At 43.6% G+C, this 17,565-nt stretch overlaps 1 protein-coding gene across 1 annotated transcript in view; it reads right to left on the bottom strand.

Annotated features, from left to right (window-relative positions):
- The window catches only part of ARHGAP20 (Rho GTPase activating protein 20), a 66,890-nt gene that overhangs the window by 31,310 nt on the left and 18,015 nt on the right, over positions 1-17,565 (bottom strand). The window contains exon 3 of the mRNA XM_068425336.1: positions 3,205-3,375. Within this exon, the coding sequence (XP_068281437.1) occupies positions 3,205-3,375 (171 nt within the window). The remainder of the gene's footprint in view (positions 1-3,204; positions 3,376-17,565) is intronic.

Raw genomic sequence — 17,565 nt, 5'->3', positions numbered from 1 at the left:
ATAAATGAATATATCATCGCTGACTAAGGAAGCAGCATCACTGAACATTTGAAAAATGGAAAGAGTAATAAACTAACAAAGATTTTTTTTTTTTAAAGAAGTAAGTCCCCTTGCAAGTTTTACACTATAAATATCAAGCAGATCCAGAGTCCACTGAAATCAACAGAACAATCATGACCATCAATGGTGTAGGTACTGACACAGCCCGAATTGCCCCACCTCTGCAGGGTAAATTCAGTTCCTTTTGCTTTCTGTAAGTGGCAATTGGATACCTTGCAGCCCTTAACAGATGGAAGATTAACTTCTCACTAGATTTGCTAATCTCCTTAATAGGGCCCTCTGACAAAAGCATTAATGGATCTACTGTGAGATTGCTACCATAATTCCACGTATGTACTCAACCATAAATTTCTACGATGTCCAGCCACGTTGGGAAAATAACCTTAAAATGCATGTGTTGTGTTACAAAGGAGAAAGAGGAAGCCATTTCTCTGTGCCTCCCACACAAAAACTTATGTGAGAAACCTTGATCATTGAACTGACAGATCCTTGAAACATTTACTCCGCCAAATAAAAACACACACCCTCTGTAAGAAATCTAATCAATATACAGAAACCAGTATAACATTTCACATACTTAACATTGGTTTAGTGAGAAAAACTCTTTCAATCAATTAATCTATGACTTAATCATCACATGAAGGCAGTAAAGGACAGGGCAGCAGATAGAGAAACACAGCATTTGAGTATTATTCTTATTTTTTATAAGCTGGACTAGTGCATGATCTGAAGAGATAACAGTCTACATTTCAAAAATTATTAGGAAGTAGCAGAAAACGAACCTACAGGCACCTTGTCCAAAGTCATACACAGATGGGTTGTAGAGAGGACTTACTTACCCCCCACAAATTTCCATGGGAGCAATGCCAATTCTCTGCCTTTAAGCAGGAGCTCAGTGCTGGGCAGGAGTTTACTCAGCAAGCTCAGAGGACACAAGATACTTGTTGCTCTCTTTAGGAAAAACTTGTACCCATTTGCTGATCGTATGAAGTCTAATTATACATGAGCTCCCTTTGTACAGTGACTGGTGACCTGCAGCGGAGCTGACACCAGTACAGCGCCAGCCTGTACCTAAGACATCTTAGGTGTTCATATGCCCCAAGCTGAAAAACTACTTAACACAAAAGAGTGTTACAAATCTTTAGCACCTCCACAAGGAATAATTCTGAAGTTAAGTCAGATTCCACTGTATCATTAATTCTGTCCTGGTGACCTGTCTTGACTCTGCATCAGCTATTAAAAAGTCAATAACAATCAATAGTCACGGCTGCATAGCAATTAATGCAGGTTTTCCTTCTAGGAATCAGCAATGGTATTTTAGTGTGAGATATCTTTAAAAATGATGATTTTTAAGTAGTATTCATTAGTGACAGCTCTGATGCTTTAATTGCTGACAGGGCAGCCGTAGAGAGAACATCCCAATTAGTTCTTTAAAATACATGAAGTAATATCACTCAAAATACTATTTTTACCATTTCTAGCAAAGACTTGATCCCCCTTCCCCTTTTTCACATGCAGAAGCACAATTTGTTCTGTTCCACCTTCTTTAAGCATTGCAGACTCTTCACCACACTAAATCAACTGCTGTAAGAGCCATTACTACTCCCTGGGAACCAGATTTTGGAGTGGTTACACTGAGCAGTGCTTTACTATGCAAATAGTCCCACCGGGACCCGGCCAAACCTGCAATAATGTGCAGCTCAGCCTGGGCTGTAACATTGCTTCTGCTCAGCGTGATGACCAGAGAGGGAGGGATTCATCTCACCTGACTTCAGTCATCTACAATTTAGGAGCTTAGACCTAAGCTAGTGATACTTTGCCTGCTGAATAGGCAGTGGACAGAGCGAGAGACCCCCAAGAACGTGACTCCCCTCACCCACCATCAGCACTCCTTCAGGGTCAGGTGAATTTGCCACAGGAAGGTGCTGGTTTTCCCTCGGTGACTATAAAAGGAGCCTAGAAGCCCGGGCAAGTTGCAAATAGTTAACATTTGAAAGCTTAAATTAGGTGACACAAACATACATAAATACAGTAACAATGCTATTACTGCTACTGCTGGTAGAATAGCAAGATTTTCCCTAAATACCCTTATGTTCACCACCCACCTGTAGTGGAACATGTTTTGGATAAAATATCCTCTGTGTTGTCACACTACATCAAGTGAAGGAGTTCAGCTTGGGGGGGTTACATTTACTATGTGTGATTCAAACGGACACAGCTCAGATTTCTACAGAAAACACAGATTTATTCTGGCTTTTCCCAGCAGCCTCTGAAACAATTGCTTAAGCGAAAAGACACATTGCAGAAGCCCAGGATTCACATTCAGATTATCCACCCTGTGAAACCACAAACACAGTGCCTAACAGAGAATGAAGCTGCATCACAATTTTTTATTCTTATTTCCCCATAACAACAAGTGAAAGCACCCTCTAAAATTGCCTTAAACCACAAATGCTGCATGAAGCTGGCATGCTAGACACAGCTTGTAAATCTGATTTAATTGTGAATGGTAGAGTGAATACTCAGAGCTCAGCAGCAAGCCTGATTACACATGAACACTATCCACACTGTTCAGCATCGCTTCCTTCCTCCTTCCCCTTCCCCACACTCCTCCTGGCACAGCACAACCTACAGAGATGGACACTGCAAATGCCGCCTGCAATCTCTATTTTTATACAGCTGCTCATCACTGGTGCATATCAAAGCAGCTTCCAGGTAAGCATTAAGACCCGTAGCCGCTCTGTGACACAGCCAGCAGTGCCACGCACACTCCACAGGACTGAAAATGACCTGCCTAAAACACAACAGCCAGTTGAAAGCAGCGCAACGGACACAGATGAGCACCGATGAGTCTTTTCTATGACACTGCGCTCCCAAAGCGGGGAAGATGATACAATACAAGCAATATATTCAAGAACATCTGACAATTCTTTAAAATGTTGTATCCTGGAATTCCTCTATGGCTATGGGGTTTTCAAAGGTGCCTGAAGAGGTCAGGCACCTAACTTCCATTAACCAAATAAAAACCTTTCTTATGATTTAGGGAAGATTTGCTACTAAAAAAAGCATTATGGAAATCCATGTTATGGTCTGCTGAGAAAAACAGCTGCTCCGTAGGAGCAGTGCCTGAGGTGCCATACTCACTTGGACTTGGCAACAACCAGAAGGTCTGTGAAGAGGAAAAGGTGTCGCTCCTGGGTTTGCAGACCCGTCTTCAGCTGCACGTGGCCATCTAGGATGAACGTTCGGTTGTGGCACATGAAAGACTGCACAAGGGGACATGCCTCTGGGCTGATGGGGGAGAAGCAGCCTTCCCTGCAAAAGGAAATAATGGGAATAAAGGAAAGCAAATCAGCTGATTGCCTATGAGTGAGAACCAGGCAGCGACTTCCCACATCCGCTGCCAAAAGGCAATTTATTTGACCACATTTCAGTGGAAGGTGAGAGAGACAATGAAGATAATTCAGCAGTCTGATTCTGACACAGTATCTGTTAGGGACTGTCCTCGCTGAGTCTTTTACAGCCCAAACACATGGATAGCAGTTAGCAATGGACAATAATTTAAATATAGCACTCTCCATTTTGTCTATTTGTATTTGTCTCCCTTTCTTTGAAGTCTTAAGAGAAAATAATGCACCTTCTGTAGGCTCTCCATACAGACAGAAGAGACATATGCATAATGAAGGGATAACTGCACACCCACCTTGGTCAGAAGGGGACTCGTATTTGGGATTAAGAGCAATTTATAGGAATTATGCAGAACGAAGGACAAACACAAGATGCAACTGAACCTCGCTAGAGACAGATCATGTACTAGATGCAACATGAGAAGAGGCTGCTCAGCCTCTCTCTCTCCCAGCACATGACCCACAAGCAGTGAAGTAAGCTCCTGTTGCAGGGTTTGGTTGTGTGACAGGAACACAGCTATGCTGGGCTGCAGCTGTGGTGCGTAAGGGCTGCTGGATAATCCAAACCCTGGTCTAGTAGGGGCAGATCAGGCTCCGTCCTGGAAGACATTGATCTTTTCTAAGCAGGTATTGAGTAGGTTGCCACCCAAGGTTACTGATGGTGGAGACCCAATTCCCTCAGCCCCTCCTGATCTAACTGTTCTGCATGATATAAAGTAGTTGAATAGCTATTGAAGCAGAAATGAGGGTTTCTCTAGAATGATGGTCAGCCCACTCACCCAGATAGGATATCGTTAGTTTCTGAGCCTTGCCCTAACAAATGTCTATTTATACAGAGCCAAACTGAATGAATGTGAGACCCCACCTGGAGTACTCTCGTGAGACCCCACCTGGAGTACTGCATCCAGCTATGGGGCCCCCAACAAAAGAAGGACATGGAGCTGTTGGAGCAAGTCCAGAGGAGGGCCACAAAGATGATCAGAGGGCTGGAGCACCTCTCCTATGAAGAAAGTCTGAGAGAGTTGGGGCTCTTCGGAGAAGAGAAGGCTCCGGGGAGACCTTATAGCAGCCTTCCAGTACCTGAAGGGGGCCTACAGGAAAGCGGGAGAGGGGCTTTTTACAAGGGCATGTAGTGATAGGACGAGGGGGAATGGTTTTAAACTGAAAGAGGGTAGATTTAGATGAGATATTAGGAAGCAATTCTTTCCTGTGAGGGTGGTGAGACACTAGAACAGGTTGCCCAGAGAAGTTGTGGCTGCCCCCTCCCTGGCAGTGTTCAAGGCCAGGTTGGATGGGGCTTTGAGCAACCTGGTCTACTGGAAGGTGTCCCTGCCCATGGCAGGGGGGGTGGAATGAGATGATCTTTAAGGTCCCTTCCAACCCAAACCGTTCTATGATTCTATGAATGTGAGGGTCTGAGGGGAGGACACTCCTTTACGGCTCTCCAGAAGCTGGTTGCAGGTCAGGTTCTCCCTTGGAAAGCCAGAGACATGGTTTCAAATTCTCCTAGGCAGGTGAGAGAACTGAACCTTGGTCTCCTACACCCTGGTGTACCTTAAAGAATGAATTTCTGGATTAAAACCAGGACCCATCAGCATCTTTACTCATGATTTTTTAATGCAACTTTTCAAGTATTTGCTTTCCCTAGAGGTGCCTCCACATGAACTATTTCCCTTTGGTTGAATGAATCAGTTCAATTTTTATTCAAATATATTTACTTATTTTTTTGTGTTAAAAAAAAAAGAAAAATTAAGGAAAACTTGGCAGGATCATCTTGGCGAGGAAAGGCTGAAGTGAACAGTTTTGCAATTATAGTTTATTTGTGGTCCCGCTGGAATGGATGACCAACAGTTAACAACTTTGCTGGGAGAAGAAATGAACCTTATACAGTGAAAGTTCACAAAACAAATGGGAGAGACATGAAAAAAAGCAAGAGTGAGCAAATAAAACCTTCAAAGAAGGTCATAAACCTTCTTGCAACCTCTCTTAGAGACTGGCTGATTCCCTGACCCTCCTTTCCTTGGATGCCTGTGGCTGGATTACTCGGGAAATCATTTAGGAAATCCTGACAGCTGGGAGAAAAAGGATAAGCTCTGAGATTGGCCTACATCAGCAGGACACACTTTCACTGATCTGTGAGAAGCTGGTGAGGATCTCTACCTGCTGGGACAGCCCCTGTTTGGCCTTGGTTTCCCCTTTCTCTGGCTGGGAGCCTGAGTTTTTGAAAGAACTTCTCAACTTAATTTGTCCTAAACTGTATCTTAATCTTATCTTTCACTACCTACCTCTTCAGGGAAGAGAGAAAGAAGAGGAATGACTTTCAGAATGAATAATGCAAACCTGAAGTTACTTGGTCATTCCTAAGCATAAGAGGTGTCCAGGATTGTGGAGGTTAAAGCAGAGAGAGGAGTTTTGGTTCAATTCAACAGTGACACATGCTGTGTGGCCAGCAACAGGAGTCAGGGAAGCAGCAAGCATCTCTCCTAACTTGCCACTTCCATGAGACTGGGAATTCACCTATTCACCAGGTCATCAGTGCCTGATAGGTTACTGGGACTCAATTTCATACACTCCCTAGCAGCACTTAGCACAGAAACTTAAGCAGAAATCAGGAATGATGACCAGTCCACCTGCGTGAAAGCCATGCATGGCCTTTACCTCAAAGGTTAAGTCAGGGAAATACTTATATTTGAACCCAGTAACAAGAATAGTTAGAAAAAGCCCTTTCATGTTACACTGCTGTAACCGAATCAGCAGAAACTTTCTTAAAATCATACTGAAGCACCTACCCCTACTGACCCTCCTGTAGATTCAGGCTCTTGTGTCTCCATATAGGCAACTCTACTTGAATTATTCCTGTTTGTACATCTTCTACATCCTGATTTGTAAACCCAGGAACCTGCCAGATTAAACTAAGCAAAATCTTTGTCACGTAAGTAAGCAAATGAAGGTGTAGCCAGCAGGGTCAAGCAAATTGAACTCGGTTTTAGGACAAGAAAACGCTATAACATGCATCAGTTATTTTAACGAAATCTGACTTTTGACCCAGTGCCTTTCAAGCATATCTATCATCTGAACTCTCACTCATTAGCACTCTCACTAATAGAGTTTACCTGATAAGCCTTATTTAAAAAAAAGTGAAAATATCATCTTCTTTTGAAACGAAGTGGAAAAATCAAAGCCATTAATTCAACCAGAACCTTCTAAAGCCCCAGGACAAAGGAACATGGAGGAAATTCACCAGCAGTGACAAAAATGTCTTTTGGAAAGCATGCTTTTGATCCTCTCAATTAATGTTCGGTTGTTACAAGACATGAATGAAACCCAAGTTTTGTTACATAGAAGAAAATGCAGATCAGCTATGCCCTCAGGTGTAGGGATTTATGTAAGAGAGGTATTTTTGGAGTTCAGTTTTTAATGGCTCACTGCTTTTTCTGGCCATTAAATGGCTCTAATTTTGAAAAAGTGCTAAGCACTCAAATACTGATTCTTTGAAAATTCCTTTCAATAGAATTATGCAAAATTCAGTCCTTAAGTCAATGTGATTTCTGACATAATTTAAAAAGTAAAAGTCAGTGATGTAGGGCCTTCTCTGCCTTCTCTGTGTTCCCCTAAAAGTCATTCCATGGTTAACACATGTAAAAATCCCACAGAGTAACATCTTTCCAGTTTGGCAGAAAAAAAAAAAAGCCATCATCCGTGTTTGTTAAGAAGGAACTGTGAACTGATTTCTGAAAGATGAGGATATCCTGCAGAGTCAGCAATCAGCCATGTTCTACTTGTGTAGAAGCAAGGCTGATACTGAAGTTTAGACAGCATTGCCATTGTAACTTGCTAGTCTCAAGTGGACATTTCTTCCTAAAGGTACTATTTTGGGGGTCTGAAATTTCCATGTGTGGTTCTAACCAAGGAGTAAATTCTGTAATTTGGGAATATCTATAGAGATATTCTTGAGTTATTCAGGAAAAGACTAAAATCACTGTACTGGCTGAAATTATTAGAAAGATAACTGAAGATTTTTCTCCTGGCATTTGCAGAGCCTAAATTTTTACTCCTGTTATTTTTTCAAATTAATCAAAATAGGCATTTTCTGCCTATCTAAAGGACACAATGGTCTAAAAGAATTCTTCAATTTTATATGTAATATATGAAGTTGAAATCCAAAGTAGTCAGCGAAACACTGAAAAATACATGCCTGTTGCATTCAGTGTGAAAGCAAACACATCAGTGCTCACTTCATCAATGTTGTATTTACCAGAAACCACAAAAGCACAAAAACATACTTCTTCTTCCCCCAGCAGAGCCTCCTTGGGGTTGCTCAGTAAAACTGATACCTGAATGGCATGACCCCCAAAATGTTTATTCTTGGTATAATGCAGATGTCAGCTTTATTCTCTATTATTTGTAGTGAAAACAATTAAAGAAATTACACCTTCCAAAGGAGAGTTTAACAGCCTATGTTAAGTGGTTACTAAATCCATGATTCAAATGTCATTTATGTCAATGGGAAGCTTTCCCTTGAGTTCAGTTGATGATGACTTCAGCCTATCTATGATTTAGATTAAGCTGTAAGATGCCTCAGGGGAACAATCTGTTCCAAGGCACCTAAGCTGGAATGAGCTACTGCAGGTATCCCAGCTATACGACATCCCTCTCACAGACTGCTCATGCTCCATCCTAAATCTCACTCCATTGTTTTGGTTATTGTTCTCTGCCAGAACTTCTCTCCGCTGATGATATCTCTACAGCCGCAGAAGTCGATTTCCTCTTACGATGCAGCACCAATGCTCTCTGCACGACTGATACCTATTGAAATAAAATATCACTTTGCTCTTTAACCTCTGAAGTCCTTCACAAGAGGTAGGTGAGAAATGCACCTTTTCATTAGCAGAGCAATAAAATGGCAGCTATTCAAAAGGCTGAAATCTGAGTCAGCCCAGCCACGTGAGAGGCTGTGCGTGCTCTGTCCAACACACATAATACCTTTCCAAATTCCCCTCACAGTGAACAACTTAGCCTATACTCGTTTCACACATAGGTACCATAAGCAAAAATACTGCATGCTTGTGCCAGCACTGAAGCCCAGGTAAGGACCAGCAGCTCCTTCCAGTTTTGTGCCTACACACGTAGAGCTTGCAGTTTGCAGCATAAACCCAACCTTGTTTTGGCTACAGACTAGAGAGGCACCAAGCAGAGCACCTCCCAACACTCCTCACGGTGCTCAAAGATGACAGACTTATTTAGTATATCTCAAAGGCCAGTTTTGGATGGCTCTAAGAAACCAGCAATTTATCATTCAGTAAAAATAAAGCCAATGAATTTTCAGCTTCAGTGTCTCTCAGTAAAGCATTTACTTTACCATCACTGAGTCACAGCATTGGGTTAGAGCAACCCACTGAGAGAAGCAGGAGCTATTCACACCCTTTCAAGGGCTATTGAAAAACAGCAGCTATCTGCACAGTAAGAAACATCTACAGCCCAGCCCACATTATGGATTTTTGCCAAAATGGATATATCAGTCAGAGATGACATGTGATTTGTGACCAGCAGAGATACCTGCAAAAGCAAGCCTGATCTAGAAGTCAAGTTCCTTCATTTTCTTAATAAAGCTTATATCGAAAATCAGGTAACAATATTTGCACTTTTTTTCTGTGCCTCCTACTCAGACCCTTAAGCTCCTAAAACTTCCTGTGAGAAGGAACTTCAGAAGCAGTTTAATAGATGCTTGCTTCATATTTTTGCTAACAAGGAGCTTGGAAGTCAAGCTGGTTTACTGCTGTAAAACCTTTAACACATATTACCCATATCGTGTGGCTAGAGGGTATTTTGCATACGAGATAATTAACTTAATAAGGTATTGAGAGCAATTCTCTAACCAACCAAAAGAAAAGAGCTCCAATTTGGTATGCAAGCCCTGTCTCCCCTGAGATAAGGTAGAAAAAAACCCCAAGCCTGTAACACAGCAGTCAGTGATGATCTGCATTACAGGGCTGCTTATAGTGCACTCAAATGCAATATTAATATTTCAGGATTTCAACACATACCTAATTTCATCATAAATGATAGTTTGGATGTGACTTATACCGTATCCCGGCCAACCTGACAATATCATGAAAATGGATCATCATGTTCAGTGTGAGAAAAGAGAAGAGTGAAAAATGAAGTGAAAGAAGAACTTTTTTTTGTACATTGAAACCAAAAGCCCACGCTTGGGACTGAACGCAAGACAATGGAGATGGTCCGGCTTATGCTCCTGATGAATTCAGCCTCTGCCATACTGACAGCTCATTAAAGTCCATGGTTTTAAAAGAGCTGCTCGGCCCAGCCTGCCCCATCCCCACTGTTTGGCATGGACACGCAATGACCTGCTGGCTTCAGGGCTGAGCACTCACAGTCCTCTCATAATGAATGAGGCTCCACGCAGGCAAGGCTCGCCCACACGGAGCAATCTGCAGGCTCAGAGCCCTATTTAGACAGGCAGATTGTATAAATAAGAATCCTCTGCTTGTTTAAAGGTGATAACCACTCACTACTGTTGCTGCCTTCCAGCCATGACCAGTGTCCTTGGGGAGTCACCCACGTGCTCAGGATCTTCGGTGCTTTCTTCCCATTTCAACTCCTCATGATTTGGAATATGCTTTTCAATCTAAATTTATGGAGCACTTTATTCTAATAATACTAATTATACCTGGAGGGTGAAAGTAAGCACAAAAAGTATCAGCCTGAAGGGTAGGAGTGTTTTCCAGGAAGGTGGGAGGTAAGATACGGGGACAACTCAAGTTAGTATGCTGTTGTAATCTTACACTGGCTATTTATAGAAGGGACTTGCACAGAACAAGCATAAAACTCTTAATCACACGGGCTGCAACCCATTTCTGAAAATCTGCCTGTCAACTTGATCCCTGCTATGCTAAGGGAGCTTCTTTCGGAGGATGCTGGCATGTTTGCTTGCTGTTATCTATGGTAAATCTCATACAGTTGAAGCAGCACTTTTGTGAAACAGCGCAGCATTCCAGAAATAGCAAGTCTATTTTCTTGCAGCACTCGGTTAAAGTCTCCTAGGCCATCACCATCACGTACAGCAGCTTTTGTACAATGAAAACAAGTGAGATGTGCTCAGTTTTTTCAAACAGCATTACCTACTTTCTAAGTATTATAATGCCTGCTCCTACTTGATAAGTGTGCTTTACTGGCTGCAACTTCGTTTTTTACGAATAACATATTTGAACAAAGCCGAGGCCACCACCTCTCACCCCTGCGTTTCTCTCACGGACTGCGCCCCTGTGGACACACAGAAAGCCCTCTGCCACAGGCACGTGTCGGCCCCGGTTCACAGCCTCTAGCACGGGGCTACCCTCACTCTACCTGTGCAAGCAGCTGGACCCCAGCAAGCTGCAGGGGAAAACACTGCACCCCAAGATAAAGGAGTGTCTCCCAACAGGGTCACAGAGCCTTTGGATCTAAATGCACTTCAACCCCCGCTTTCCAGCACAGGCAGCACAAGCACAAGCCTGGACAATGCAATGATAGGATGAGGGGGAAATAGCCTCGAGTTGCACCAGGGTGAGGTTTAGATTGGATATCAGGAAAAATTTCTACACTGAAAAGGGTTATCAAGCATTGGAACAGTCTGTCCAGGGAAGTGGTGGAGTCACCATCCCTGGAGGTGTTTAAAAGACGAGTAGATGTGGTGCTTAGGGACATGGTTTAGTGGTGGACTTGGCAGTGCTGCGTTAACAGTTGGACTTGATGATCTTAAAGGTCCTTTCCTACCAAAACGATTCTACGATTCTATGAAGATGAATATTAATAGAGGTTGGAAGCAAGTTTTGCTCAGATAAATTGATAAATTTACATTTTAGGGCACAAATCAGGGCTACCTCATATTTAGGAAATGAGGTACCACTTCTCTGCTTCTAAAACTCAGTGTACGCATTTTAATTCAAAATATATTGAGAAAGTGTTCCAACTTAAATTATTCAAAGTTTCTAAAATTTGTTTTGTAAGTATCTGAAATCATTTTTGCATGATGTCAAAATCTTATTAGAAGTAATAAAAATTATTATGATGAATCAACATGATTTACTCTACATGTTCAAGGTGTCAAGGCAAGTAACTGTATTCTTTTTCTGTAGTCTTCCAAAAATCAATAAACAATTAAGACTTGCAGTAAAATATAACATAGCTGTAGGGTAAAATGCATAATTAAAAAAATCCTCACACATTTCAGGAGGGAAGCTTGGCAGCGAAACTGAAAACAAGCTGCACTTAAGTAATTTCTACATAGCCAAAAGGACAATATTCTCTGCGGAGCAAATATGTACTACAGCGTGGTGGCTGGAGACAGGAAACACACTTGTGGTTTTGTTTACTTCCAAGGTTTTTTGTTTTATTTTAACAAACAGCTGCAAGGTGTTTACTCTGAAAAATTAGCACAAGGGCAAAATTCTCTATTGGTATAAACTAGCACCACAGGCTTCTGTCATATTTTGTCTATTTCCACCAGAAAATAATTTAGTGCAAGTTATTTAGAATGAGAGAATAGTTTTCGTTGGAAAGGACCTATAAGAGCATCAAGTCCAACCGCTAACCTAGCACTGCCAAGTCCACCAATAAACCATGTCCCGAAGCACCACATCTACACATCTTTTAAATACCTACAGGGATGGTGACCACCACTTCCCTGGGCAGCCCGTTCCATTGTTTGATAACCCTTTCTGTGAAGAAATTTTTCCTGATATCCAATCTAAACCACCCCTGAAACAACTTGAGGCTGTTTCCTCTCGTCCCATCACTTGTTACTTGGGAGAAGAGACCTGACACCCACCTCACTACAACCTCCTTTCAGGTAGTTGGAGACAGCAATAAGGTCTCCCCTCAGCCTCCTTTTCTCCAGGCTAAACCACCTCAGTTCCCTCAGCCACTCCTCATCAGACTTGTGCTCCAGACCCTTCACCAGCTTCATTGCTCTTCTTTGGATCCTCTCCAGCACCTCAATGTCTTTCTTGTAGTGAGGGGCCCAAAACTGAACACAGTATTTGAGATGCAGCCTCACCAGTGCCAAGTATAGGGGGACATTCACCTCCCTTGTCCTGCTGGCCACACTATTTCTGATACAAGCCAGGATGCTGTTGGCCTTCTTGGCCACCTGGGCACACTGCTGGCTCATGTTCAGCTGGCCATCGATCAACAACCCCCAAGTCCTTTTCCACTGGGCATCTTTCCAGCCACTCTTCCCCAAGCCTGTAGTGCTGCATGGCATTGTTGTGCCCAAGTTCAGGACCCGACACTTGCCTTGTTGAACCTCATACAGTTGGCCTCAGCCCATCAATCCAACCTGTCCAGATCCCTCTGCAAAGTCTTCCTACCCTCAAGCAGATCAACACTCCCACCCAACTTGGTGTCGTCTGTGAACTTACTAAGAGTGCACTCTATCCCCTTGTCCAGATCATTGATAAAGATATTAGAGAGAACTGGCCCCAATACTGAGCCCTGGGGAGCACCACTTGTGACCAGCCACCAACTGGATTTAACTCCATTCACCGCAACTCTTTGGGCCCGGCCATCCAGCCAGTTTTTTACCCACCGAAGTGTACTCCCATCCAAGCCATGAGCAGTCAACTTCTCCAGGAGAATGCTGCGGGAAACTGTGTCAAAAATTTAAATCCTATTGAAAAGCCCTTGCAGTGTGGGTGTCCTCCAGTCCTGCTATACAGCTCTGCTAGCAATAAACAAGTCCAAGTATTTTTGGTTCAAGTTCCCCTGAGCAGTGCAGAAGTTTGGGGGAGGACATATCCACACATAGAAGTCAATAAAACATTTTCTGGCCTTTGGTAGAATCGATCCTCTGTTCCCCACTGCAGTTCCCACTCATTGTTACTGAGTGACATAGCACCACCACCTTGAGTTACTTTCCCATTCCAGTTGCGCCAGAGAAATGCCATTCCAGGCATTATCTACCCAGACAAAGTTTTCGTTGTTCAGATGAAAAAAACTCAGGAAAAAAGTGACCCTTGAGGGGGGCAAAAAAAAAAAAAAAAAAAAAGGAAAAATAGGATGAACAGAGGGCAAAGAAAAGGCCAGAACTTAACATCCCAGCACTGCAGTTCTGCACCATGGTTGTCTGGGCTTTTTGGAACTTCTTGTGGCCTACAAGAAGTCTAGAGGCACAGGCCACCTTTGCCACTTCCACCCATTTCAAGCAGGCATACAGGGGAGCACTCTGGGATCTCAGTTTCACCCACGTCCTCCTAGGAGGATCCAGTACTATTTTAGTAGCCTGAAGGGATAAAGTTTCTGTCCTACCTTAGTTTTTTTGGGAAGCAGCAATCACAATTGGGACATTTAATCCCACTTAATCATAACTGGGACACTTAAAAGCCTTGACAATTCCGTTGGTTTTGAGTTACCTCATGGATGAAACTAACCTTTCCTTCAAAAAGGTATTTCAAATATCTTCGTGCAAAATGTATTACAAGAGGTCAGTGCAGGTCATGTAATAGCCAGGAATTCTGGGCTACCAAAAAAAGCCAGGACATGCTGCAGACCTCTGCAGAAACAGGTCATTTCAAGCTGAGGTGCACATGAGAAAAGATGGGTGTGGGCATCTTTAGAAATCCCTTCTGGACCATCATGTATGGCTGTCAGTGAGCCCATGTGTGAGTATCTGCCTACCCCATCTTATGCAGCTACATGTCACGCAGGCTGTAGCTGGGCAAGAGTAAGGCACTTGTGTCACAATGTCCTTTTAACAGGGAAACAGAGCATCTTCTAGGTGACTGCCTAGGTTTATTGCCTGTCAGTCACCTCACACAATCATCAGGTAATAGGAGGGGGGCTGCTCACGGTCTCTCAAAGTCTCATTGCTCAATAGTCATTCCCCTTTAGACTCTGATTTTCTCATTCTTCAAGAAGTCATTCAGCTAGGCTCTTCCCCTCCTCGGCTCATGCCACCTGGGTAGAGTCTGCAGTTAGGCAACAATGAGTTTTAAGATAAAAAAATGCATTCAAAACAGTGCAAGACTTCAAACATGTGGCCAGGTAACCAAACCTGGAATCTACCAGCTGCAGCTCCTTGATTGCCCTTTTCAGGAGAAAACTTGCTAATTATAAACAAAGCAATCACATACAAAGCGATCTATAAACAGCTGCAAGTACTGCCTTTAAAAGATAAGCCTCTCCTCCATGCTTTAATCTCCCGCAAGCTGCAGTTCTCATTGAAGCCGCTACTGCCCAGCCTTGCCTCTACCCCCACAACTGTGGGACACCATGGGGTGAACTCCACAAAGCTCCACTGCAGACGTGAAGGGAGGATCTTCCCAGCCCTCATATTGGCTGAAGTTTTTAAGGACCACTTCCCTGTGAGGGATGACTGATATGGGTTCTGCACGGAAGACGGGATTGTCACTTCACTGCACCTGTCCCAGCTGTAACAGGAACAAATTTGGCTTTGGTTTGCCTCAAGGGCTTTAAACCATATCTTGATACTAGTACTACAGCACAGGAATTATCCTATTACAGTGAAGAGATTACTTGATATGCCTGCCGCTGCCAGCTATTGGAAGTGTAATGACCCAGATTCCTCGTGAACAGCCAGCAGACAAATTAGTTGCAGCCACATGCACCTGTCTGCTCTCCTATAACTAACTGCCTACATACTCAACAAGTTTTTCACATAGCTACTCCGGCAGGTTAGTCAGAGGTTTCTATTCCACCAGTGATCTGAGTGGGGGAAAAAAGCTGTTAGAGGATTCCCCACATCCCTGCACCTGATCGTAATTACTTTACATAAGGGAGAAGCTGGCACAGGCTAGTTATCTGCAAAGAACAGCACCCTGTAGCAGGGGGAAACCCAAGAGCCTTTCCCATGATGATGTTTTTCCCCATGTTTATTTGAGCCTTTGATATACCAGAAGAGCTTGCCCATGTCTGATTAGAGACCTCCTTGTAGAAACGCATGTCACACTTGAAACACCACCCACCAGGAAACCTGTCCTGCTCTTGGACAGCAAAACTGAGGGAATGAGTGTGAGGTTGCTTAGTCAGAGGGGCTCAGCAGCTGAACGTGCTTCCAGAAGACCTCTGACGAATGAGATGCCTTGCAAAATACTGGATACAGTTTTACTACCAGAACAAAATGCAGAGGGAAGGAAGGTGGATGAAAACACCTCAGCTCTGCTTATTCATTCAGGTGAAGGTCTTTACCATTCTTTTCTGCATTTTCTGAACAACACTGCCATGAAGACCAAGGATGCATCTAGATGTACTGAGATACCTGCTGCCACTGAATGCAGTCTGTGTTCAGTGCACAGGCTCCCTATAGAGCCCACAAGGATCCAAACCAGCACAACTTATCTCAGTACTTACAACCACTTCAGCTAGGGGACAGGACAGGCTGAACATGGATGTGTCAGTAGGTGACATGAAAAAATAATCCTAGGAACAGACATAGGCCTTTCCCCCCCAGGTAAGTGCTTTTACCATTCATCTACAGAGCCAGACTTGCTCCTGTGAACATAAGATTTTTGGTCCCAGGAACACTGCATTTCCTTCTGCACAGAGGCCCACCTTCAGCTGCAGGAGGGAGAAGGAAAGTCTCCACTCACTTCAAATACCCTCTGCTTTAGTACTTACATCCCTCTTCTGGGAAGCAGAACATGAATTGCCTAAGGAGGCAGAGAGCTGAACCTGAGTGATCCATGGAAAACACACCGACTTTGAGGCCAGCAGCTTCACAAAGAGAAGTGGTGGTCTGTGGGGATCTGCCTGAGGAGCAGGCAAGAAACGCCTAACACAGCTTACACTAAGCTTGCTAGGTGGCACAAACTTTGGTTGCAACGTAGACTGTGGTCTCTCCCTGCCAAATACCTGATGAGCCAGACTTTTCCCTCTTCAGCCCTGATAGTGCATGTTTGGAAACCACCACCCTAAACAATTATTAAAAAACACTCCAGAAAGTGGACTCAGCCAGAGGTTTAAAAGACAGCAAACACTTGCAACTGCTTTTGTGAGGTTCTTGCTCTTACCCAGGCAGGTTAAACAGGGTCTGTGGACTAGTGGACGGAGCTTCTCAGGAGCCTCACATGAAGCAGTGTTTGTTTTTTTGACACAGACCTGTTCACGCTTGCCAGCAGTCATGCTGTACCGGGATGTGCAAAAGCACAACTCTAGGTGTATGGGAGCTCTGTGGTCAGCAAGGTGCCTAAAGAACAGAGGCACTTGGGAGGTCAGGCAGCCACTGAGATGATGTTTTTTAAGTCACGGGTTTATATTCAGGTACCTAAATTATGCCCATGTCTCACCCTTGAGGCTTACTGCCCTTTATTGGATCTCGCCCCCACTACTCAAACACTTAAGACACGGGCACAAAAGAAACTTACAGACAGACCGTTATTCCCATAGTGTGATTAAAAACGCCTCACCAGCAGTTCTGTGCATCACGAGGAAGGAACTGGACCAGGAGAAGCGATGCAGTATCAGCCAGGAGGAGAGTTCAATGTGTATTTAGTGCTAGCCCTTGTCAGAGGTAAGAGCACCAGAGGCTGCACATCAGCCTGCACATCATTAGATGCTTTCTGCTTGTTTACACAAGATAAACGATCACAAAGCAGTCTGAGTGAGTCGGCCTGTGATTTCCTCAGGTATGCCACTGCCCAAACTCCTTGGCCAGACCGTCATTTGGCAGAGATTCTATTGTCTAAAATCAGGGATACACAATGGCTGGACAACAGCTGCATTTTGCCAGACCTCAAGGCCTAATCCAAAAAGCCCCCAAAATGGGCTGCAGCCAAAAGCACATGTAGTCAGTGAGACATCTGGACAAGCAGAGCCCTGCGCTCACCCCGACGAGCAGTGCCTCTCGCTGTCTTCATCTTAGACCTGTCATAACTCCATCCAAAGGGGAATTGGCTTAAAGCGCTAGTGTTAAACTATTAGTCATTTATTGTAAAATTAATGCCTCATTTAAACTGCAATCCCTCTAAAACCCTGCTTCCAAGCCTTCCTTCTTGTTACCTCCAGTCCTTTTCTTTTAATAAACCAGGCAGCATATCTCTGAGAGCCACAGCTCATTTCCATTTCCAGATGTACAAACATCACT

Source organism: Nyctibius grandis, chromosome 2 (genome assembly GCF_013368605.1).
Source record: "Nyctibius grandis isolate bNycGra1 chromosome 2, bNycGra1.pri, whole genome shotgun sequence".
Lineage (NCBI taxonomy): Eukaryota > Metazoa > Chordata > Aves > Nyctibiiformes > Nyctibiidae > Nyctibius > Nyctibius grandis.
Note: the sequence above shows the minus strand (reverse complement) of the source record. Positions and strands in the feature narration are given on the sequence as shown.